Below are 26,255 nucleotides of genomic sequence, written 5' to 3' on the forward strand. Positions count from 1 at the left end.
GTGCTCTCTATATAGTCTGTTTCCCGCCCTCGACTCATGGAATGCTGATGCTATGTTGATACAAGACTCCTCCCGAAGGCCAAGAGCCCACTTTTCTCCAGGCTCCGTCTGTTTCGTGTTTAACTGTGCAACCGTGGCACTGCAGCTGTTGCAGTTTGGCTGGATGCCAGCATGTAACCATTTCTCATTCAGCAAATGAAGCCAGTTATGAATTTCTCAATTTAAATGTGTAGGGTCCAAGGTTGGAATGGAAGAGCAGCCAGAACTGCCTCCTGCCCTTACACACAAAGGTCCCTGTGTGAAACTAGTGAGGGGGAGCAGAAAATTGGTTCTGAGGATGTCTCACCATCACAAACCCTTATGCTAAGCTAGCAGTGACTGTCAGGCAGGCTCTGTTCCCCTTCCCCTCCAGCCATGCCAGACTCTTCTTGCTGAGGGGAGAAGAAAAGTGTTTAGAAAACTGCCAGGAGGTGAAAGTTGCCAGGTGTCCTTGCACTGTTTCACAATGATCTTTGCAATGTTTTGCAAGAGGTAAAAACTAACACTGATGGTGTCCCTTGACAGCAAGTACATGGCACAGAGTTGGCTGTAGCTTTATCAGCTACAGCTCTACCCAAACTAGTGCTCTTCTCTTTTGCACAAAGTCACCTATAGCTAACAGACCCCATTTTCATGTAGCAAATGAATAAGGCAGACACAAAATACATATCACAACACAGGTTTAATTTCTTATGCAATTATAAAATTTGAACAGCAATGGGCTAGCAATAAGAGCTGGACACTTGATAGTGTGGAATGTTATTTGTGAACAGATTTTTCCATTTATTTATACAGACATTGAACAGAAGCTTATTAGCACTGCAGGATGCAGCTTCCTCCAGGTAAGGAAGGAAATCTGAAAGAGAAAGATTTGATTGGGTGGAAAGCGTTGAGAAGACTGACTCCATTCAATTCAGGAGCTGGGGATTTGGATTTGACTCCCCACACTAGTTACTGCCAAATTCCCCACCCACCCACAAATGAATCAAATTCTGTACAAAGGAAGTAAGGACTAATGTGCAATTACTACAACCGTATGATCAACAGAAAAGAGTCAAGACACCCACAATGCACATGGAAAAGTAGCTACTTGCAAGCCAGAGTGAAGACCTGTTGTCCGCTATTTTACAGAGATGGATTGTGCCAGTTAAGTATCAAAGATGCATAAATGAAAATTTGCTAAGTGCCTTCAATTGTGAAATTGCAATCTGAAGTGAGTTATTCACACACCAGGAGCCAGACTCTCTTGCCTGTGAGCACTTTCCTGAGCCGCATTAGCATTTTAAGGGTCTAATCTCCTTTCAACATATGGCGTGACTCCCAGAAACAAGAATTATGCTTGCTCAGAGAAGACATTTTAGTCTTGACCTATAGTGCTACTAGGTTAAATCAAAACTTTACTGCACTCCTTACAGTTGAGTTTTAACTGTAAGGGGTAAAACTTCCAAAGCAGGGCAGGGTTTTTGAGTTGTTCAAGTGCAGTGAGGAGGACCACAGACAATGCCTTCGGGGGTGGGAGGACATGATTGTTCCCGCAGACAGCAGCAACTGGTCTGCATACAAGAGAAAGCTATGCTGAGTACCCGAGGTGACCCTCTAGGAAAAAAATTCTAAAGCCTTATTACACGTTCTCTTTTGTGCAGATGCCATTATTAGAACGCAGGAAGCAGAGTGAGAGATTCCCAGTAGGAAAAAGTTCTGCTTATCAGATTCGCAATCCTAGGTCTCTGGCTGAATTCAGTGGTGGTAGTTCTCCCGTTGGTCTCCCTTTTTAAAAGATTATTAGCTGTAAACAACTTCCTTTCAGCTGGAAACTCCTGTTACTATACTTAAGGAAACAGCTTCAGGTTTGTACTCAACTGATGTTCATTTGCAATCTGAGGCAGTTAAAAAGAAGGCTATAGCTTTTTCCTACTCCTTTATGGAAATTTAGCCGTGGGGTATTAGCCCTAAGAAATTCCTCAGCGAAGCCCCAATTCAGCAAGGTGCTTAAGTTTGAGCCTAACTGATTTCATTGGGACTACTCACGTGCTTCAGTGCCTGGCTGAATTGGGACTTTAGGAAAAAAGCAGCAGCTTTTACGAACCTCCTGCCATTTCCTCACATGGTTCCACAATGCTCACTTCCCCTCTCTGCCATGCCCAGTTACTTTTTAAGTGCTAGATTTACCTACTGTTCTCCTGCAGGAACAATGCTATGGGGCGAGTCCAAAGCAGGCAACATCTCCTGGTTTATAACTCAACAAAAAATAAGCAAGAGAAAAATTACAAGAACTGACTGATCTCAAGGCAGCCACAGAACAACCATACTTGCTATCTATGGACACATTAACAGAATGTATCTGAAATGCAGCCCCTCTATCTATGGTACTCAATGGGAACTAGGAACACCAGAACCTAGCAACACCTGAGTTTAGAATTCCAAGTCTACGCACATTTCTCCCCCGCCAGCAGGCCATCTTTGGTTATACATTTTACCACATACCGACGCTTGTCCCCCAGACAGCTTTATTGTTAAAAATAAGCCTTTGATAAGTGCAGTATTTAAAAAAAATATAGGTGGAGTTATGGCTGAGAATATATTGCCCGCTAGAGTGATAATAGAATATGAACCCTACACACACACACACACACACACTAGGAACTCAGGAAATACACAGTTAATGGTTTTACCACCACCTGCACTGTGGAGCACAGGAATTCCAAGAGTACGCTCCTTAGTCATATGAGGATACATGACGGAAGAGTGGGTTGTCACTATAAGGCAGGTCCTTGTACACCTGGGATTAAGCCCTATGCTGAAGAGAACTCCTAAATTTGTCAGCAGCCAGTTACCAATGGCCAGGTTCCCACTTCTGCTGGTGCAATGTTTAAGATCCAGGCTGAACGGGAGATGGAAGAGGAAATGCAATGAGTGTCTCTCAACACCTGAATTGTTTACAGCACGACTGGTGACAGACCTAAGAGATAGGGCCAGCTGGGAGATATGGCAGTCACATTTTACCTGACAGAAAGGAGGTTGCCAAGCTGGGCCTACAAGCAAGCCAGCTCCTTCCCATGGGGATAGAAACAGATGTAAGTCATCCCCATAGTCAGGGGCATTACATATTCTAGGATCTGTGACTAGCTGGTGTGTGGAGTGGTTTGGATAAAGACAGATCTCTTTAAAGTGGCTTCTTTGACCTCCAGTGGACAGGTAGGTACAGCAGTGATGGTGAGTGAGATAGGTTGGGCTCTCTGGCCCATAGGGGTATGCTGGCCAAGAAAGGATAATCTCTGGACTGCACAGGAAAGTCAAGATACTAGAAATTATCGCCTTCAGCCTGGAGCAGAAGGGTGAATTGCGGGAGTATTGAGTCTAGTGGGCAATTCACCTGTCCATATGTAGAATATGGGTGGAGATGGTAGTCTATGGCATTTATGGGAAATATAGTTAGCACGTGTGGGGTCTCAAGCTTATAGGTGAGAGAGGAGAGAGGCAGAGCTAAGGTTGGTGTTGGAACCGTAACTATGAATGTCCTGACAGGTGTGTAGTATTTTGAGAATTGTACACTAGCACTCACTGTTTTTTTTTTTTTAAAAAGGGAAACAGTCAAGAAATTCCCTTAGTTTACATTGAAATGGAGGAAAGTATTTTTTGGTGCCGTTATAACTCAAAAGTTGTAAAGCTTGTACCTTTACCAGACCTATGTTACGTCAGTGGTGCTCATGACTGTTTATTACAAGCTCTTCTGATGGAGCTTAGAATTTATGCCAAGCCTCCGAATGGGTTATCAAAACGGACGTGACCAGAACTACATTTGAAGTCTTTTGGTAGTTATACGGCTACCAACAAAACCTGCTGAGCTTGTATTTGCTGTAAGACTTGCATTTCAGGCCTCACTAAAGTTATAAATTCCACAGCAAAGCCCGCAGCGGTTCACAAATGGTAACAAATTCTATTCATGGGGCTTAGTTTTCTGATAGAGCTTGAAGTTCGGAGACTTAATGAGATTTCAACATGTTTCAGAACACAATACACTTAGAGGAGACCACTGAAGAGGCCCAAACTAGTTGCTCCATTCAACATATCCAGAACAGTAGAGAGCTCAGAAAGTGGGTAGAGGCAAATCTGATGCTTCCTCACCACATGAGAAGGATCTGGGGTTTGGGAGAGAACGGTGAAGATTCTCTTCCAGGAAAATGATTTGACTAACAGTGGTTCATTTTATAATGACAGCATGACTATAGGTAAGTTTGTACACAATATGACTCTTTGGCAGGGCCTACCACCATCCTCTGCTCCCTTAAAGGAAACAGAAGCCCAGCTACCTGCGCTGAGCTCCGAGGACAAACTGCCATTGCATGCCCCTATTCAACAGCATGCATAGTAGCAAATCCTAAATCTAAGCAGCACCATAGTTGTGTGATTGATAGGAAAGTTAAATTTGTGAATGCACTCAAGGAAATCCTGGTTCTGTTTTCTCTCAAGACTTATGACTCTTTTGTTCCAATTGGTTTGGGGGTTTTTTGTTTGTTTGTTTCGAAGAGGTGCCAGAATGAGAGATGGGTAATCAGTTTCACTATCTGAAAGATAAAGGAGGCTTAGAGTCTACAGAAAGCAACACTCACACCCAAATGCTGTGGTAATCATTTTGCTCACCTAATATATCCAAGATTTAGCGAAAGGCACAAATAGATGGCAGCATTGGCCAACCTTGTTCACTCCTAGCCAGGGTCACAGCAGTTCAAGAACAGTCATTCCAGAGCTGCCAAAAGGACAACCATCCCTTTCAAGTGCATCAGAAGTGCTCCTTAAGCCGGTGGAAATGGAGGCAACACATAGTGTAGTTTAGTTATCCAAGGAACACTTGAGAGAAGATTAATAACTCTCAAAAGCTGGAACTCAGGTGGATAGTCATTTATATTTACATCAGCATTCCATAATTCCTGAACCTTCATTACTGAGGCAGCATGCTCAGATCCAAATTGGATGGAGACAAGGAAAGGAGAGGGGAGCGTTGTATCTTCCCAATGCAAAACCTTAAGGCCATTTACGAAGTAGGGCTGACAGACTCTGAAGCTATCTCCATCCAGTCCTGGGCAGGAAGGATGCTGGCCTTGCTCTGAGGGATTAAAGCAGGAATAAAATGAGAGATTATTGCTGCTCTGCCAGCGACATAGCTGATCTAACAGGGGGAGGGAGGAAGAAAGTGCTTTCCAAGTTATTAACCTGAAACACCTCTTCTAAGTCAGCATATTGGCTAACTTGGCTTGAAGACAGACAGCTCCAAAACAGCAAGGATAGATGAACACAAACCCCCCCCCCACAAAACAGTAAGTGTCTACCCCTTCCTAGCTTTCCTTCCCCTAAGATTTTTCCTGTACAGGCACTTTCTATATTACATATTCTTGGGGACAGAAGAAATTCCAGTCAGGAAACAGGCCTTCCATCCCAACAAACAGAACACTCCCACAAATAAGCAACATTCAGAAGGAATTTTAATTAACCAAATGGTTCAGGGAAGGGGAAGGGGAAACCCAATAAACAGGATATTGCATCTTAAAAGTTGCATGTCAGTCATGAGGCATGCCTGCAAGCCAATGCACAGGAAACCATTTGGACCTTTGTCAGTGCAGAACCAGCCTCAGCATCCAGAACCACTTTTCCACTCCTTCCTTATATGTGCTAAGTATTATATACATATATAAAAAAATACAAACTTTAGTTTGTTATAAAGTGGCTTCTCTCGCCAATGCTTGCTTGGCACATGAATGCATGCAAAGCTAGTAGGTTGAGGACTGCACAAAGAGCAGGTTTTGGCAACAAAACAAAAACAAAACAAATCCCGCCCAAAAACAAAAAAGCAAAACCACACAGCTAAAATCGATAAGCAAGATTAAAAGCCACTGAATTGAAACCATATATTTTTCCAATGGTATAGAATTAGGACTACAGCTACAACGTTTAAAACTGTTTTTGGAGTCTGTCATCCTCTCTCTCAATTCATGCCAAAGTTCATAGCAGCATAACACGAGATTCCTCAAGAAACATCAGGCCAGTGTTCTCAGCTTTAGGAGTGAGTTCACAGGTCAAAAGTTCAGTCAGTCCGAAGAATCATGGGAGGATGCTCACTGTCTTCGTCCAATCGCAGCGCATTGGTTTCATCTTCCAGGCAAGCTCCACCCACTGCACCCAGATCCTCTGTATAGGCTGCAGAAACAATGATAGTGTTTGGGGTTCAGTAGCAAAAATTGGAGCTTGGATGCGAGAAAGCTCCCGATGCAAGTTTATAAGCTGAAGTACAAGACACTACGTGCAACAGCACCATTGCCATTCTAGATTGGCTTTGTCACAAGTCAGTGTTTTTTAAAACCACGATTTGCTGATGAGGTCATCATCAGGCTTCCAAATTTAAGCAGAGCTCACTCCCTTGTTCTGAGCAGGTGGCTGACAATTTTGACCCCCTGCCCCGACACTGCTGTGATCATCACAGCATTCACCCTGGGACGGTGAAATGTGTCATCTCCATGGCCAAATCTTCTGCCAGTGTGCCACCAACAAAGGAATTGAGGGTACTCATACTGGTTATATTAACTATATACCTGGTCTCCACTCACTTAGGGAACCCTAACATACTCAAATTCTGGTCTCCACCAAGCCAGTAGATTTAATCTGTATGTCAGACTGGTGGGACAGTGGCAAAAGTCATCATGACAGCAACAGAAATATTGGGGTATCTTGTGCAACTCTTACAAAAGGACTGCAGTCCAAATGCTGCACAGAAGCCGGTACCAAGAGTCTGTCCAAACACTACGTAAGGTTAACAAAACATCATAACCTAAGGCATATATTACTATGGTGTCCCAGTACAGTTCCATATTCAGTTCTGTCCAGACTGCCCAGAAAGTAGCAAAGACAAACGATCTGTCCCGTGAAGCTTCCAAAGTGGCTCTCAGAGTCACTTAACAGCTACCCTCTGTTTCCACTATGACTAACAGAACAAATGCTTCATAACAGGTTTACAGAGTCATAACGATAAAGGCCAAAACTTGGAAGAGCACAAGAAGCCATCTTGGATAGAATCATCTTTAGAATAATCTTCTCCCAGTTTTCCAGCATTAGCCTTACCGTGTCTTGTGGGTGATGAAGGCACATAAGTACCTTTTGTCACAGCAGCACTATAGGTTTGTGCTACTAGTGGCCGGTCATGTGACGCAGACTCTAAAATTTCATTGGCTGGCTCCATACTGCCATCTAGCCTAGTGGGCAGAGAAAGAGATTAGATGTGCAGAAGTGGTTCAAGGAACAATCACCAATACAACTGCAGTCAATACTCCTGCACACCAGTTGCGCAAAACCTCCACATTAGGCATGCAAAAAAAATCATACATGTGTAATATTAATAAAATCTTTAATGCCTTTGGTCATTGTAATCAGTTCCTCAATCTTCAATGCCACACATCACTTGCATTGTGACCGAGAGGTGTCAGCCTTCCAGAGAATTGTAGGGAAAGCATTTGGCTGACTGCATTTCTCATCACAAACACTGAAGACAAATCATCTAAATTATGCCAAAGGCATAACGAGTTAAGTGGCTGGAAGCAGAGGCTAGATACATTCAGACTAGAAATGCATTTTTTTAAACAATGAGGATTACCCAGTAGAACAATTCACACAGTAATGTGGTGGATTACCCATGACTTGAAGTCTTTAAATCAAGATTTCAACTTTTTTGTAGAAGATATGCTCTTGCCCAAAAAGATGTTATAGCCCTGATGCAGGAATTATTAGGTGAAATTCTATGATCTGCATTATACAGGTGATCAGATTAGGTAATCATAATGGTGCCCTTCTAGCCTTAAAAACCTATGAATCTTTGCTATGCTATCAACCCTGATCTCTCCTAAACCATTCTACAGACCTGCTACTAAATAGACCATGTGGCCAGCCTACAGACAAGGTAGCTTACAAGTAAGCCTGTCCCATGACATTAGATATTAGTGCAGGAGCCAGTTTCTGTATTTGTAAAATGGGGATGATGCTTCCCCACCTTTGGAAAGTTCTCTCATCCATGGAAGAAGTGTGTTAGGTGTCATGTTTCATATTCTTGTTAAAGTAACTGAACCACCAGCTGCGTGGCAGGAGATGGGAGTATAGACTGACAGCAGATTGATTCTTGACTGCAATCAGACAGCATTAAGTTTCTGCTATGAAAGTGATGCTTAGTGTAACAGTTACTAGGAAGGAAGAAGCAAGGAGATTCTAAAGGTTACTCACCTCCTGCCACTGCTCTTAAAAATATCAATACAAAAATGAGCTCTAAGATTTGAGTTCAGCAGGAGGAAATGAGTTTTGGAACAAAGATTTTTGTCAGTCCAGTTATATTAGAAAACCAAACGTGACAAGTACACAGGTAGGACCGAGTCTGGACTTACTTGTGCTGTTTCATTAGTGTGCACTCTCCTCCTTCCTGGGGGTCCAGGTTGTACATATAGAGGTACCCATCAGAAGCTCCCACCAGTAAACGGGGAATCTTCTGGATTCTAGAAGAGATTAGGAGAGGACACAGAAAACCAAGTCTTAAGAATGGGAGTGTTATACCAGCAGAAAATTGTGGTTTCTAAGTGATCGCTTTCCTCTCGCTACAGCTCATAAGAAATCTGGTTCAATGGCTACATATGCAGGGCTCCCATGACAAAAGTAACATGCACGGGAATCCGGCACAAAACTACCATTGACATTCAAGGGAGCCATTTGTGTAGGTCTCGTGCATGTCAATTAACTCACATGTGGAGGCAGTGTGGTCTCATGGCTAAAGGAGACAAGGAGTCAAGACTCTGGTTCGCATACGAGCTCCGCTACTCACTCGCTGTGGCACCGCATGGCACTCAGTTTCACCATCTAACGTGGTGATATATTTCCCTACCACACAGGCATGAGGTGAGGCTTATTTAATGTCTGCAGAGAGCTCTGAGATCAGATGAAATGTTATTAAATGTAAAATGAAACCTGTAAGTTCGAGTAGATCAGCACAAATTTATTAATTCCCCACAAAACACATTTAATACTGCACAGTTTATTGCTTTGATAGCTGTGCCAAATGCGCCACTTTTGGTTCAGACAGAATGAAGACTAAAATGTGTGTAGTCGGTTAAAAAGACTCACAAATGCTACACTTTTACCCAAATTTAAGAGCTTGTCTTAGGAAGGTGCCAAATCTGGGGTCTGCAATTACCTTTAAAGTCTTCTGAATTGGATAGTCATGACTGTCTAATACAACAACTTAATATCAAAATGCACTAACATTTCATTCAGCACTAATGGGGAATGAATATTCTAGGTCCGAATCTGTTTTTAAACATTCTTCCTTCACCATGAAGGATTTCTGGAAGCTCACAAAATCCTCTTTAAAAAGCAATTCATTCCACAATCATCCCTGAAGAAACTTTATGCCTTCTGTTTCAGTCGGGCTCTGAGTAATTAATTTTCACACACTGTTCCTGAGCAGGACGAAGCTTTGAAATGGTTACCAAATGGCAATCCAATCCCTGATGTGTTCTATACATTAGCCATCTAGCTATAGAGGAGATATGTGACCTGACAAGCCAGAAAACCTTGGAACATTATCTATTCTGTCAAGGCTTCCTTTGCTTGATACTGGCAGTCCACCAGGTGGTGGGAAAAAACCTCATCTCCTTACTCACGTGGCAAGAGTACAGATGTTTTTGTGTCCACAGAATGGCAGGCGAACTGTAGCAAAGGCTCTGCCCTGGTTAAACATTTCTGTGACTTGAGAGGGCAGATAGCTTGTGGAGGCCATCAGCACTTTTCCGAAGTAACCTGTCCAGGTAGTGGGCTCTTCCTGAGGTCTACAGTTCAGGAGGAAGAAAAGGGAAAGTTGAATTCAATTGTGTACTTTGACATTAAAAACAACCTGCAACAGGAGAAGGATGTCTGGTGGTCTTTTTACTTTATGATGTATAAAGGCTCTTTTCCTTGTTTGCCCCCTCTCCCTTAGAAATAACACTACTGATAAGTCTGGTATCCCCTATTTTTGTTGGGCTTCTCACTGCAAGTCTCATGTACTATGAGCACTCTTAGCCCTTTAGCGAATGGATAGGATGTTAAATTGCTAACTTTTTTTTCCTATTTATAAAATTGCACGACAACATGTTAACAAAAATTTAAGCAACCTGACTATACAAAAGAATCACTTCCATTCTCAATCAAGTTTCACTATTGTTTATCTAGTACCATAATCCAACCATTTTCCAGAGTCTCAGGGCATGTCTACACTTACTTCCGGAGCGATCGATCCAGCGGGGGTCAATTTATTGCATCTAGCAAAGATGCGATAAATCGACCACCAAGCGCTCTCCCATCGACTCCGGTACTCCATCAGAGTGAGACGCTAGGGCGGAGTCGACTGGGGAGCGTCAGCAGTCGTCCTACCGCAGTGACTTAGACCGACTTAGCTTGCCCCCCCGCCCAGCGTAGACCAGGCCTCAGAGACAACAGTAAGCAACAACTGAAGTTCTAATATAAAGATCATGCAGGAAAACTGAAAAACCTTTCTAGAACTCCTTTATGCATCATGAAGCAGCAAACAAGGCAAAAATCCATATTCCCTTTGCAGGTCACCCTTGAAATGATAATCTAGAGTGTCAATATGCTCCATACCCTCAACCCACACAAACATAAGTGTTTTTAGTTGCAGCCTTTTATGGCACTCCATGCATGTCAGTACTATGATATATGCAGGTGGGGAGGTTGACTGACTGTGTAGTAAAAGGCACATGTGATTAAAAAAATTTAAGTGTCCCCATTTTTCTCCTAAGGATGTGCCAACTTATCATAGAAATAGTTTTTCTATTTACAGAGGGACATGTGTATCTCAGCAGCTGAATTCAGCCAGCAGATCCACAATTGTCTTGCTATGTCCTTAACAGTAAGGGGTTTTCAAAAGAAGGAAGTGTCCAAGCTCCTGAGAATTCATCCAGACTGTCAAACAACAAGTCTGTTTCTTGAGCATTTCTGAAACTTACTTTTCTTTCACAGTCTCGAGTTTGAAGATGTGCACTGTCTCTGTGTTACTGGATGCAGAGAGGAACATGCCATCCATGCTGAAGGCCAACGAGCAGATGCTTACACACCTAGAAGAGAGTAACCACATAAATGTCTACACACTAGTGGTATGCCAAACAGGAAATGGAGAAAAGGTACCATTAAGTCATATGGAGCTCATGAGGCTCAGTTAAAATGGGAATATTAGTCCCCCACACTAGCATATAGGAGTCTTTGTCTCTGAATATTTCCAGCCTCTTCAGTTATTAACCCAGCTCCATTGTGCAGGCCAGGAAAAAATTCTGGAAATGTTGCAGAAAGGTGGAAAGAGACAGCTTTCCTTGTTCAGTCTCGTATCAGAGATTTACAGATCACTCACATTTAAACCAAGATCTCCAAAGAACTTAGAGCCTGTGTGCACTGCCCTCTGTGAATCAGAAAAGGGAAAACAAACATTCTGAACTGTTTTCGTTGACATTTTCTGTTTCGCTTACAGAGAGACAGAATCTCAGGCTTCTGAGTTTGGACTTCCTGTTATGCACTAGATTTCAACTGAGACACCAGCTAGGGAATCAGCAGGCATCAGAGTCCAAATTCAGTCTACCCATCTCTATACAAAGCCCAGTGCAACTACATGGGTAAGTATCACACAAACTGTAGTACTATACCAGTGACTTACTGGAATCAAAATGGTTAAAGAGATTTGAAGAAGTGTGAAAACAAGCTATTTACACGTTATTTTTCTGTCATGAAATCTGAGCGTGCCCCAAATGTGAACTTGATGACCTTCGTGAAATGAGTTCGTTAGTCTCAAGAGAGGCCAAGGACTGAATGACTCAGAACACACACTTGAATCAGTTCTTTTCAATACCTATTCTCGTGTTTTATACTGTAAATTAGTGCAGCCACACATAATACCATAATCATACCAGATACTTTACAGGAGTTGACCTGTGTCAAACAAGTACCTGCACCAATAAATTTCTAATCTAAAAGCAAGAGCAAGTACAATACTGTATGACAAGTTTTGGAAGAGAAGGCGGCTAGCATACATTCAATTGGAAGTTGTTCCAGGAACACTGGATAGTGGGAAAGCAAGAGTGGGTGAAAGATACTGTGATGCTGGCAGACCAGGTGCCAGCTCATGCCAAGGTCCCCATGTCACAACTGAGCAATGATAAATACACAGCTGGAATCACTATGGCTCACCTGTGTGTTAGCCCTGTTAAAATAGGTATTATAAGAATGTGTGCAGCATTTGTTGCTTCTCTCTCCCGCCCAGCCCCAGTGAGGATTCTTACTCCTGAGGGCATTCTGCGCCAAAAAGTTTAAAATTCTGCAAATTTTATTTGTCAAATAAACGTGGAGGCTCCAGCATGGCATTGGGGAGCACAAGCCACTGGCTGCCACAGAGATGGGAGATCACTGTCCAGCTCCCCGCTGAGACATGGACTCAGCAGTGAGACGGCACCCAACCCTGACACAGCGTAAAGACCTGGCCTGCCCCAGAAGCGCCTCAAGGCCCTGCCCCTCCATGTGGCCAGGCAGGCTCAGCAAGCCAGGATCCAAGTGTGGAGGGGCTTAATGTGGGGTGATCCAGGTGTGGGTTGAGAGAGTTCTGGGTGGGGAAATCTGGGTGTGGGCAACTCAGCGGTGGGCGGGCGATCTGGATGCACAGGGGCTTGTTGGGGGGTTGTGTGTGCAATGGTAATGAGACTCTGCAGGGGGGGTCAAGGTGAATGTGGTTGGGGCTCAGCGGCGAGGAGGCCTGGGTGTGTGGGGGGGGATAGAGCTTAGCAGGGGGTCTCAGTGGTGGTTCAGATGCTGGGGGACTGGGGACAGTGATTTCTCTCTCTGCCAGCTGCCCTGGGCATCTGAAACACATTGCTGGGGCAAGTCGCATGACTGCTCTTGTGGCTTCCCTTTGCTTCCCCGTGAGAAAGTCATTTTTTGGCAGGGAAGCAAAAACAATCTGTGGGGAACACAAATTCTGTGCAATTGCAGTGGCACAGAATTCCCCCAGGAGTAGAAGATGAGTCATGCAAGTGGATTCTTCCGATAAAACTGAGTTTGCACATAGCAGGAGAGGGATAGAAGCCCCCAAATAAAAGGAACTAGGTATGTAGCTTGGACTCTGGGAGGCAAGGTTTTTCTTGGCATAGGCAAGAGATCTTCAGCTGCTTAGCTTGGGTTAGCCCTAAAGGACATACAGAGCTTGCTGATTATAGAAGCTTCTATTACCTTTTGAAACTTATTTGTGTGTATATTTTTACCTGCTTTAACCTTGTAAAATAACTCTGGTCTCTTTTTCCTCTTTAATATATCTTCATATAGTTTATTATAGGATTCGCTACAAGTGTTGTCTTTGGTGTGAGATCTAAAGTGCAACTGACCTGGGGTAAGTGAGTGGTCCTTTGGGACTAGGAGTAACCTGAATATTGAAGTGATTCTTGGTGTAAGGGACCATCTATCACAAAGGTACATTCACCTGGATAAGATAGGTTGTAGTACTGAAGGAGACTAGATATGACTCCACATTAAAGCTGTTTTAGTGCCTGAAGAGTTCACACTTGATAATTGGTTGGTGAAATCTATATATAGAATTCTCAGCTAATTTGGGGTTTGTGCCATGCTTCCTAGCAGTCTGCCCTGAGATTGGTACCCTCACTCTCGAGTCACCGTAGGCAGCGTTACACATAATGATGCAGAATTCAGGAGACAAGCTTGAATAGTCTGTAGGGAGGGGCTTTTGGAACAGATGAGTAAAGAGATGTAGGCAGAAGTGGATTAGTTAGTGCTTTGCAGAGATGCTTGGACTTAAATGTGGAATGGGGATGTCTGTTCAGAGATCTGGGGTTGGAGAGAGATGGTAAGATCATAAAGAAACAAAACAATCTTCCCATTTGAATATACAGAGACAGGGAAAGAGCAGAGTATAGGAAGGTGAAGGCTAGAGGAGAAGATCACAATAGTCAACAAGGAAAGTTACCAGAGCATGGACAAGTATCTTAATATTGACAAAGGGACAAATTTTGGAAATGGTGGTCTGAAAGGTGGAGTGTGTGAAAGGGAAGGAAAGAAGAATTGAAGAGGTCACCAAGATTGAGCCTGGGTGATTGAAAGAGTGGTGTCATTTTAACTGGGTTTTTATCTGTCACCACTGCTACACAGAATTCAACTGCTATCTAGTCCCTATGAGTAGTCTCAGTTTAGAAAGACAAGAAAGCAAAAACACTTATGAAAAATGAAAAAATGCTCATTAATACTATTAGAATCTAAAGAACCCTCTGACACATCTGTAGTGAATGCTTTTAATGTTTACACTCAGTTTCACAAAAAAGTAGTGTACTTCTAATGTTGAGAGGTAAGAGTAATTAAAATGTATTCTGAAGGTTTTGGAAGTATATTAGAACCTTCAATGAATGCCAGTATAGCCAAAGGTTAAGTACAAGACCTTGCTTGTCATTGCTGTAAAAGACAGACAATATACACACATAACTGATAAGCTCTCTCTAGTTAGAAGCTTCTGATGACATTGGCAAACAAAAAACTGCTTGAATAGCTTTGAGCTAATGACATAGGAATATATTATTATAATGTACATTTGTTATGTAGGTGGAGAAGTCCACGGAAAGGGATTGCTCCTTAACACTGCCTGCTTCTGATCTCCTGATGAAACTGCACAAAGCAGACTATCACCTGTTCATAATTAACAGTAACTGGAAATTGAGTGAAATTTAAGTACAATGTAAAAGAGCCATTACCAATCAAAGCTATAAAATTAAGATTCTGCCATTTATGAAAACATGTATAGATCTCAAAATTAGACTTTCATAAGTGATCCATTAAGTGATCCATTCCCTGTCTCCCAATCCCAGTTTCTGGCAAACAGAGGCTAGGGACACCATCCCTGCTCATCCTGGCTAATAGCCATGGATGGACCAATCCTCCATGAATTTATCTAGTTTTTTGAACCCTGTTATAGTCTTGGCCATCACAACATCCTTTGGCAAAGTTCCACAGGTTGACTGTGTTGTATGAAGAAATATTTCTGTTTTAAACCTGCTGCCTATTAATTTCATTTGGTGACCCCTAGTTTGTGTGTTATGAGGAGTAAATAACACTTCCTTATTTACTTTCCCCACACCAGTCATGATTTTACAGATCTCTATCATACTCCACCCCTTAGTCATCTCCTTTTCAATTACAGCCAGATTCCAGTAAGACTTTTATTGTTCACTTCTGTTAACCCCAGAACAGCTAGCAAGTAGATCTGAAAAGTTCATCTCGATCCTTAAAATATTCTAAAAATCATAAAAGGTACATTGCATAAAAACCACCCTCATTTTTCAAAGTAAAATAAACTCCCAAGTGGTCAATTTACCCTTCCTCTGAAAGAATGTTCAGATGACAGCAGCCAGACATATGTAGTAGAAGTCAGGTATACTTAAAGTTTAGTGTGGTTACTCTCCACACCCTAAGATTTAGCTCACTTTCCTATATGTTAGTATTAACACTCAGTAACGTCTCTTCATAATAGGGAGTAGTTGCATAAGCAGCTCTAGTAACAAATTATTGTGAGGTGAAAGAGTACTGTTTTTCCTAAAGGCAGTAATGCACCACCACACTGAAAGGAGGTCACCAGGTGCATTGTATTAAGCATCCACAGAGGTTTAACTTTTTAAAAACTAGATTTTAAAAGGAAAAACTTAAAGCAGCTCTTCATCAGCTATGTATTGCGAGTGTACATTGCAGAAAAGTTAGGTGAAAAGCCAATACATTTTCCCTAAATGGCAAAACAGTTTTGGATGCTTTATAATGAAGTAAATAGAACAGTATGTACGCCACTTTTTCCAAAAGTGTACTTCAAGATTTGTTTTGCTCCCTTGCTCTCTATATATTGCAAGTCTGTTGCATATGTTCTCTATTGCCTCAAGCTTTTAAAATAAGCTTTCTCCTTTAGAAGTCAGGCCTTCACTTCCTTTTCTTGTTGCAAGGCTTTTGGAGGGCTGGATATATCATGAAAAACTGTAAGAGCAAGCATTTTTTGTTCCCCATTTCCTTCATTCAATAGGAGAACACCTGGCCCAATTTGAACTTCTTGTATGCTCTATTCTGATTGAGACAGACAGTGGAGAACCAGGGAAAGGGGTTGGTTAGAAATCATCCTAAAAATCAGGACAGCATTCTTCCTCCTTACAACTACAATTTTTAGGCTAACTCAAGCATTTCTTGACATACTAGCCCATAATCAGCAAAAACGGTCAGCGTCTAATATGGATATAGTTTTCTAAACAATATGGTTCAGCAGTCCAATGAATGAACCCAGTTTTGGACACAAACATCAGTGTTAAATCTCTAAAGCCCTTCAGTAGTTCAGATATCAGAAATAAATCTCAGATCTTGAGCAGGAAAGATCTCTTTCCTAACACCAGCATCATTACCCCACCACAAGCAGTAGTGCTATAGCCAGCATGGCTTGATGTGTATTGATACAGTCTGTCAGTGTGCTGGAGCGTCTTTATAGTGGAAACATATCAGAGGTCTGCAAAGTGGGCAGGCTGTTGGTCAAGTCAAAAAGAGCTGCAGAGGGCCATATGCTCTCTTTTGCTTTCTCACAAACCTGGTCTGTAACTTTAAGGGATCCAGGATCAATTGTAGCGAAGTATAAACTTTACTTCAGTTACTATGACTCATGGCTATACAAAAAGGTCAACTACAGAATACATTGGAAATCTACCGCAAGGAACAAGCTTCAGAGAATGAGCTTTTTTGAACTTCACCTCTTCACTCCCCTTCGGAATTCAAAGAGTTTCTGTCCCTCTGGAATGGAAAATACTCGGATCACTGTCCCCTATGAAGAAAAAAACCAAGCCTCATTCCTCAATTTAAATACCCGCTTTGTGGTTCTCACTCTAGTCAGCGTGCACAAAGATCAAAGTACCATCACAACCAGTTCATACTGTGCAATTCTTGTCACAATTGCTGCACACCAGATAAGAGTCACCCAACATAAGCCAGTTACATTTAGTCTTCGGGTTTATTTTTTAGAGGGTGGGAAAAGCAGAAAGAGGATGGGCTTAATAGCTGACCTACGAAGTTAAAGAGAAGGAGTTCTGTGTCAAGGAGAAGCCTTTTCCCTTTCTAAGTATACTTAGAACAGTATTTCTTTTTCTTGTGGAAAGGAAATGCAACTAGCACTACCTCTTAGGCATGGTACCGTGTGATAAAAGTAAAGGAAATGGTATGCACTTCAGTTCAGTTCTGAGAGAGTGTAATATTCTAATCTAATACAGAATGAGACGAGCCTGTGCTGATTTGTGCAATTCAGACAGAAGTGGTCAGTCTGTGCCAGATACAGGCTATCATTTCACTCTATTCCACTTTGACTTTTACTGTCTTTTTTCTGTTTTATGATTCTACCTTCCTAATACGCAAGATTGCTAACTTCCAATAAATATTCTTTATCACTGATGTCCTAACTACATTACATCTGATTGTCTGTAGTCATTTAAAAGCCTTGTTACCACTAATACCAGTAGCTCCTAATTCAGAGAGTTTTAATTATACCAGCCAACCTCTTTTAGTACTTGTGAAACATTTAGGATACTTGGAAACACTACAAAGTAAGCTTCACTCTGATCCATATAGTCACAACCAAATCAAAACCTACCTTTTCCGATGCCGTGGCAAGTTTAGTGCCATTTGCATCAAAGGCCAATGCAGCCAAGGGACTATCATGAGCTGGGATCATGTTAGCAGCTCTCTGCAAGAATAAGCCAATAAAATACAGAACTTAGTATAATGCAGATAAAAAAAAAGTAAAATCAAAACAAAAATGCAAAGCTGGATTTTTTAAGAGAACCAAACAGATGTACATTATCTGTTTTAGACCTGGTAATATACTAGAATGTACAGCTTCACGAAAACATCACCACCATTCATACAAACGATTGACAGCACAAAAGTGATCATAAGGAAAAAACTGTCATATTAAAAAAAAAGTCAATCATGAGATTAATAAAATAGTCATGATGAATCAGTTTTAAATCGCACTGTTAGAGTGTACAGTGCTCACTTTATATTTTGATTACAAATATTTGCATTGTAAAAAAAAGAAATAGCATTTTTCAATTTACCTCATACAAGTACTGTAGTGCAATCTGTATGGTGAAAGTGCAACTTACAAATGCAGTTTTTTTTTTAAACATAACTGTACTTAAAAACAAAACAGTGTAAAACTTTAGAGCCTACAAATTGAAGCATGAAGAGGCATATGAATAATTAGCTGGCATTGCAAGGTATTACATGCCAGATGTGCTACAACAATGCCATGCAAACACCTGTTCTCATTTTCAGGTGACATTATAAAATAAGAAGCAGGCAGCATTATTTCCCATAAATGAAAAACTTGTTTGTCTTAGCGACTGGCTGAACAAAAGTAGGACTGAGTGGACTTTTATGTGGTGAATAGAAAAAAAATACTTTTTGCTTTTTTTACAGTGCAAATATTTAATAAAAATAATATAAAATGAGCACTGCACACTTGATATTGTGTTGTAATTGAAATCAATATATTTGAAAATGTAGAAAAACATCCAAAAACATTTATAAATAAATTTAAATTGGTATTCTATTTTTGCTTAACAGTGTGATTAATCGTGACTACCTAGTTAATTTGTTTTGCGTTAATCACATGCATTAACTGAGTTTTTCCTAGGGCTTTCAATCTGTAATGCTCAACCCTAACCACTAATCCAGAGGTGGGCAAACTTTTTGGCCCGAGGGCCACATCTGGGTGGGGAAATTGCTTGCAGGGCCATGAATGTAGGGCTCAGGCAAGGGATTGGGGTGCAGGAGGGAGTGTGGGAGGGAGTGCAGTGTGCAGGAAGGGGCTCAGGACAAAGGGGGTTAGGGTGCAGGGAGGGATGCGGAGTGCGGGAGGGGACTCAGGGCAGGGGAGATGCGGCAGCGGGCTGGGGTGCAAGCAGGGAGTTGGGGTGCAGGAGGGGGATTGGGGTGCAGAAGGTACAAGGGGGCTCAGGGCAGGGGGTTGGGGTGCGGGGTGTAGAAGGGGTTCGGCGTCCAGCCCGGCGCCGCTTACCTGAAGCGATTCCGGGGTGGCAGCGGTGTGCACTGGGGCCAGGGCAGGCTCCCTGCCTGCCCTGGCCCCAGCGCAGCTCTAGGAAGCGGCCAGCACTGCATCCCTGCGGGCCTGGGGGGGGCGCGGGGGTGTGGGCTGAGGGAGGGAGGCGGCAGTGCAGAGAGCTCCACATGCTGCCATCACCTGTGGGTACCTCCCCTGAAGCTCCCATTGGCCACGGTTCCCCGTTCCCAGCCTATGGGAGCTGCGGGGGGTGGAGGCAGGGGCAGTGCACGGAGCTCTGTCCCTGTCCCCTGGGGCTGCAGGGACATGGTGCTGGGTGCTTCCCAGAGCAGCACGGGGCCTGCGGCGCCACGCGGGTGGCAATCCCAAGGGCTGGATCCAAAGCCCTGAGGTACCAGATCCAGCCCGCCGTCTGAAGTTCGCCCACCCCTGCACTAATCAAACGGAGTATTACCCCTTTACTGTGTTCCGCTGTTTTATGCCCAGCTTCAGTAACAGACAAACTACAGTAGAGACCTCGTTCCACAATAATGATCTCAAGTAATTTGAGTTTCCGTTAACTCCTCTTTGAGCCTATTAAGCTAAGTCTCAAAAAAGCACATCTTTAAAGGTGCCAGTAGCACTGACAAGGACTCTTACCAGATTGATGGTGTCAAAGACTTGCACCTCTCCGATGGTTGCGCTTCCTGGATAGGCCAGATAGCAGTTATCATTGTTTATTGACAAGGCGCACAAGCCTATGAAGGATGAGCAAAAAAGGATTAAAGAGGCAGAGGCCAAAACTTACCCATCAGAGATTTAGTTCTATATTCAGATCAAGCTACAAAATATCAGAACTTAACTCAAAGCCAGTGTCCTCAGAAGGGTCTTAAATGGGATGGGGGCTGGACAATCTTAAGGCCAACAGCCACCAGTTTAAAAAAATTGATCATTTTAAGACAGAAATAGTCATATGGAAGGTATAGAAACTGTGATAAAGAGTCAAGAATTTCCTGGGTTCACAGTTTGTGATACCTAAAATATTATCCCTACAGATGCATTTTGCAGTGTTGCCATGCAAATTCTGGTGACATCTTGCTCATTATGGTTTCTTCAGTGTTCAATTATGATCAAATCTGAATATCACCCCTATGAAGTTTTTCACCTGACTGGGAAAATAAGGTACTGAAAAAAAAAAAAAGTAGTTTCACATAGCATGGCAGAGATTTTTTTTTATTTGTGATGGCATGAATGCAAAGAAATGCTCAAAAAATCCACTTAGTGTCACGGGGCAAGTTCAGCACCCTTTGAATCTGAATATACTTCAGGGTCTAGCAGCTAACTCCCACTGTCAAGTGGGAATAAAGATTTTATTAATGAGCACTCTACACAATTTCCTATAAGAAACAGTCGCACACAATGAAAGACTATACATTTCATGTGTTTCTTAAATTAAATGAGCCCCAGATATTCACCAGCAGGGTTGGGGGGCGTCTCCCTGATTGTATGCAGCACCTTCATGTCTCGTATGTTATGTATGTATAGAGACTCTTCTAGGCATACTATCAGCCTCTAGAGAAAGGGGACAGGAAAATAAAGACAAAATTAAATATATTAAAAGGAATTTGTACAATTTCTTAGATTACCACAACCTGTGTCCAACACATATTAGGCAATTTTCAAACACAAAGGCAGAAAGTCCTTGCCCAGTGCAATGCTAGTCATTTCTGAGTTGACGGGAAGTAGTAACATTAAGCTGAGACAATCTACACCCTTTTTAGAAGACTGCTCTATACTGAACATTTATAGGGGCATAGCTACATCAACCAGTGGTGTAAGAACTCCAAACCCCTAACTGACTTAACTATAGCAACATAACCCCTAGCACAGATGCAGCTATGTTGATAGAAGATGGCTTCCTTCTGACACATCTAACTCAGTTCGAGGAGTTGGTTGTTTCTACACAGACATAAAAACCCCTTCTGCTGGTGTAGTATGCATCTACACCATGAGCTATGTCAGTAGAGTCTCTGTAGTGTAGATATTCCCCTATGCTCAGCAATACCCAACAACTGGGGGTTACTTGCACACCCTGAGATTTAAGGTATATTGTCTAATACAGCCCTCAACCCTACAAAGACTCAACTTCCACAGTATTTCCCATATAGAAAGCATTAAGTTTAAGGAACTCTGATGTAATTCTTTAATCAATTATTGAGAATGATGCCCTGGGGATGTTTCACGACAACATTCATACTCAACAGAATTTCACACAAATTATGATGTTAATTGCCTATACCCTTCCAGGGCTAGAAGCAGGAAAGTTAAAATTAGCAGTTTCAAACTATTTTTTGGCACCAGAGGGAAATAGTACTTGGCAGGGGCCAAATCCCCAGCCTGTCAAGAGACATTTCTACACCCAAACATTATTACTTACCTGTCTATTTAGTTTGACAGCCAGGATTGTATTGGAATAGCTGTAGTTGCAAATCTCGGTCCCCTTCTTAAAGTGGCAAACTTTCAGCTTGCGTGGGGCTTTAAGGCTAACTATGGCCACCAAGCTACTGGAGAACAGCCTCTCCACGATGCACACATCTTCTGTGTCGGCTAAGGAGTTACAAAAAGGGAAAGGGAAGTAAGAAATTCCATGTTAGAGAAAAAGTACCCTACAGACCACAAAAAGACTGAAGTCAATCCACAAGAAGTGAGAAGAGAATGTAATCTTAATGTGCGAACAGAACCATATACACTGAATTCTGATTTACAAAGCCCCTTCTTCACATGCCATAATATTTTACATGTTTGTAAAATGTGAGGGTATTTTAAAAATACGTTTACTTGTTATGTGTGTAAATATTAACAGGATACTGAATGGCTGCATCAAAATCTCATAAAAGGAAAGGATCTCATATTGTGTGATGTATAGTGAAATGAAAAGGTGACTGCCTAGATAAATGCAGTACCGCTGCGTGCGTGAAAAGCTTTATGATGCCAAGTAACCTGGAATTTATGCAGACAGAAAAACTACTGTACTCAAGGTAGTTGGTAAATTGGTTGTTCTGAAACTGTAAGGGCCACCGGCTCTAGCTCAGTGGTTTGAGCACTGGCCTGCTAAACCCAGGGTTGTGAGTTCAATGCTTGAGGGGGCCATTTAGGGATCTGAGGCAAAAATTGGGGATTAGTCCTGCTTTGAGCAGGGGGTTGGACTAGATGACCTCCTGAGGTCCCTTCCATCCCTGATATTCTATGATTCTTCCCATGGCACTTTCATTTTTCTGAGGTCTCACATCTGAAAACTGACCAGGCATGATCTCAAATAGCTGTAAAAACTGACATGGGGACTGAGCATCTGGATAATTCACTGAGCCAGAAAGCAGCGACTCCTTCTCCCTGCTGGATCAATAGTGGCATTTTCTAGGACAGCTGGCTGTATATATGTATTTAATATTAAAGTGGAAAGAAGAAATGAATCTGTTAAGTATCTGAACAGGAGAGTGCTTATCAGATGCCTACAGCTGTTCTAGAGCTGTAAATAAATATCTGCTAAAAGCCTGATGTTCCATTATAGACTCAGTCAAGACAAGCTCCTTGAGCCTTCCTGCCTTGATCCATTACTGTAAATCTACCATTTCAAAATCAATATTTGGATTAGTGCAATGCTGATGCTTGCCAAACAGGAAAACTGCCTTAAAGAACTATTTCTGAGGGCTTCAGAGGCAGCTCTTGGTACAGTCAAGCAATTGATACTCTTCTCACCAGCCAAGCCAGAAGTTGCCTGAAAGACTATATTTATCTGTCCAATCTGTCTAGCATATGAACACATCCAATACCCTACACACTTGTTCAGTATGAGTGAGTTTTTAGCTAATTCATCTAACAAATATATTTCAATTTTTACCTGAAATATTTAAAGAGGTCCTTGAGTAAGATGTGCATGCACTCCCTACTACAAGAAACAGTCTCAATACCAAAGTTGCTGTAGGAAGAGTTTATACCAAGTTCTTTTCATTATTAAATGAAACCTTAATAGATGAAGGATCCCTCAGTTTCAATCAAAATTTCAGATTAACTAGCGCATCAGGAGTGGTATTCAACTTGTTAATTGCCTTGTAATGGTTCAGACATGTTTACACAGAAACAAGCTTGCATCCACAGTATGAGAGAGACATCAAAATAGTTTAAAGCAGCCTTGCAAAGTTCTATTCACCCTCTTTTCCGAGCCAAGTAGTGGTGTATGGGTTTTGTTTTGTTTTTAAAAAACAGAGGGGAACGAGTGATTACTTTTTCAACATGGGAAGAAAGAGCACTTAGTTTTTGTGCCTGGGCTAGTAAGTTTTCACAATCATAGTTCAAAGCAGTGGATCTCAGCCTTCTTGATGCCACGGGCAACTTTTGAAAAGAAAAAAAGTCAGACCAATCATTTATTTTTAATATGTCAATTTATCACAATTCCAAAAATGATTAAATCTAGAGAGGTAATGATGCATTTTGACTTTAAAATACATTAAAATGCTTAATATGATCAGTTTGGTGCAAGCAGTAACTGACAGTACAAGTTACACTCTTCAGATGTTCTGCCATGTTGTTCCAGAGTGCTTCATGGCAAATATACCATTTTTACAAAAGGGAAGAGAGGAGGAACACAAAGAACCTAGCTGCTCAGGGTGACTGTTCCCTCCTCCCCTCTCATGAAAAATGAATCAGCTCCTCCTTCCTGCCACCCTCCCCTGGCAACCCAAGACCTGGAATGAGGGGGCCTGAGAGGTTCCCACTGGACCTGCCACTCCCCCAGGCCTGGGACTGGGGTTGAAGAACTGCTGCTGGTGTTCTAGAAGAAGTGTTGTCAGGGGCCAGGGTACATGTGGAAGTGGCATTCTGCAGAACTGATGTGGGGCTCAACGGAAAGAGTGTAAGTGTTCATGGTCAAGAAGGAAATTACTGGAACTTCGACAGACAGCAGATGCAACCACCATTAAGGGGACCAGTTCACACATTACCCCACTCTGTGTGCTCTCAAACGGTCAACAATACGTTAAGAGCTAGGGAAAATTCCCAGTTCCGCTCCTCTAACCACCAGATACATACTACACCTCGAGTAGCGTACTTCATTTAGGCTACGTCTACAATATCTCTTTTGTTGGTCAGGATGGTGGGAAAAAACAAAAACTACACCCCTGACTGTCAAAAATTATACCAACAGAAGCACTGGTGTGGGCCTCGCTATGTTGGCAGGAGATGCTCTCCCGCCAACAGAGCTACCGCTGCTCATTGGGGGTGGTTTAATTATGCTGATGGGAGAGCTCTCTCCAGTCAGCACAGAGTGGCTACTCAGGAGACAGTACAGCTATGCTACTGAAAGGTCTCTAGTGTAGAAACAGCCTTAGTGATCTACTTAAGAATTTGCAGAGTTTAATTCTACAGTAGAAAAATACAAGAGGTACCAATAGAGGATATGAATAGCACAGCACGGACACAACCATTTAGGACCAAAGTCAACACCAACTCTGCCCAACTTCTACACCAGAGAAACCCCAAAATGCATTTCTGCAGGGTTAAGCTACCTTGTGCATAGGGTGTCACTATGTAGAAGTAAAATTAACATTTTGTTAAATCTGTTGCCAAGTCATTAATTATTTTCCCTCCAGTTATTTAGCAAGTAATTATACATACACAATGGAAATATCTTTACTGCAGGAACTGCATGCTCCGTAGGTGGAGGTCAAGTCAGACTAGCTCACAACAGCTCCCCAAGCGATCACTTTCTTTTAAAAAAGCTGCTAAAGCATGAAGTGCAAGGTAGGTCTTTATACTCACAAAGAAAGCTTTCAAAATGTGAACAGAGCATCAACTAATGTAGATGGTCTAAAACAATCCCAAAATGTGCTGGGAAGCACTGTGGTCCACTGGATAGGGCACTGTGCTAGGAGTGTTAAGAAAAGTTAGCACATGTGACTCCATTTTGGTTTGGGGCCCACCATTGTCTAAATGCCAGTACATCATACACCAGGAGGAGTAATCCTTAGATACCGAATCCGTGTGAAAATCCTCCTCCTTGTCTCCAGCCTGCCTTGATTTGCAGTATCTGGTTTTTGTCAGCCTCTGACTCCCTGTCTCTTGGCCTTGATGTGAGGCCTCCCATCCTGATAATAAAAGTTACTGATGCATGGCTTTAGGACCATGCTGTATAATTAACATACTGGTATAGCACGAGGAATGCACCAAGCAGGGATAGGTGGTAGATAAGACAAGGGTTTGTTTATTGGCTAAGGTTTCCGATGCACGAGGGCAACATGCTTTGCTAAAAAGTATATAACCTTTGTATAATCTGTATTCAGGGTCCCCTCCTGGCTAGCAGGCGGGCACCACGCTCGAGCGTAATAAACTTAGTGTCTTTTGGGAACTCTGCAGTTGTGGACTTTATTTCTGTGCCTCAGCCTAGATTCGAACTGTGCGTGTCCTATCAGGTATAATTCGCAGCACTTGTGTGCGTGTCCTACAAGGTGTAATTCGTAGCACTTGTGTGCGTGTCCTACAGGGTGTAATTCGTAGCACTTGTGTGCGTGTCCTACCGGGTGTAATTCGTAGCACTTGTGTGCGTGTCCTACCGGGTGTAATTCGTAGCACATGTGTGCGTGTCCTACCAGGTGTAATTCGTAACAGTTTTGGCGACCACGAAGGGACTCTAGGCTCGCCCCAACAAGCGAGACTACACTCCTCCTCTCGGACAGCTCCAGCCGGCACAGGGTGAGTTCACCTTTGAGTACTCCGAGGAGGGGGGGGTGTGAGCCGTCGCTTAGGCGATAAGGTGGCACATTTTGTGTTCTTTTGGTAGCCCACTATGGGTTCTGGGCAGAGTATAAGTAAGGGGACCCCTTTGGCTAAAATTCTCGAGAATTGGGGAAATATTTCTGGCACCCATGGGTTAGGTAGGAAAAAAGCTGTTATTTTATGTAAGGTTGAGTGGCCAGCACTAACAACTCAAACACCTTTTGACTGGCCACCGGATGGTACCTTTGCTGGGGAAAATTAACAGCGCTTAGGAAGAGGCTGGAAAACAAAGCTCCAGCCCAGATGGATTATTGGT

General features: G+C 42.5%; 1 protein-coding gene across 4 annotated transcripts in view; it reads right to left on the reverse strand.

The window, feature by feature from the left end:
• Nucleotides 1-702: 702 nt before the first annotated feature.
• WIPI2 (WD repeat domain, phosphoinositide interacting 2) overlaps nt 703-26,255 on the reverse strand; it is a 44,755-nt gene continuing 19,202 nt past the window's right edge. For 2 of the 4 annotated variants that reach the window (XM_037911678.2, XM_037911679.1), the window contains exons 3-12: nt 21,609-21,778; nt 20,647-20,743; nt 19,832-19,929; nt 17,759-17,851; nt 16,869-16,939; nt 11,067-11,174; nt 9,726-9,890; nt 8,457-8,564; nt 7,150-7,280; nt 703-6,231 (exon numbers count right to left, since the gene is read on the reverse strand). In XM_037911678.2, the coding sequence (XP_037767606.1) occupies nt 6,119-6,231; nt 7,150-7,280; nt 8,457-8,564; nt 9,726-9,890; nt 11,067-11,174; nt 16,869-16,939; nt 17,759-17,851; nt 19,832-19,929; nt 20,647-20,743; nt 21,609-21,778 (1,154 nt within the window). In that variant the 3' untranslated portion in view covers nt 703-6,118. The remainder of the gene's footprint in view (nt 6,232-7,149; nt 7,281-8,456; nt 8,565-9,725; nt 9,891-11,066; nt 11,175-16,868; nt 16,940-17,758; nt 17,852-19,831; nt 19,930-20,646; nt 20,744-21,608; nt 21,779-26,255) is intronic. The other 2 variants (XR_005227224.2, XR_006284114.1) reach the window with 2 other exon arrangements.

Source organism: Chelonia mydas, chromosome 10, assembly GCF_015237465.2.
Source record: "Chelonia mydas isolate rCheMyd1 chromosome 10, rCheMyd1.pri.v2, whole genome shotgun sequence".
In the NCBI taxonomy this organism is placed as follows: Eukaryota; Metazoa; Chordata; order Testudines; family Cheloniidae; genus Chelonia; species Chelonia mydas.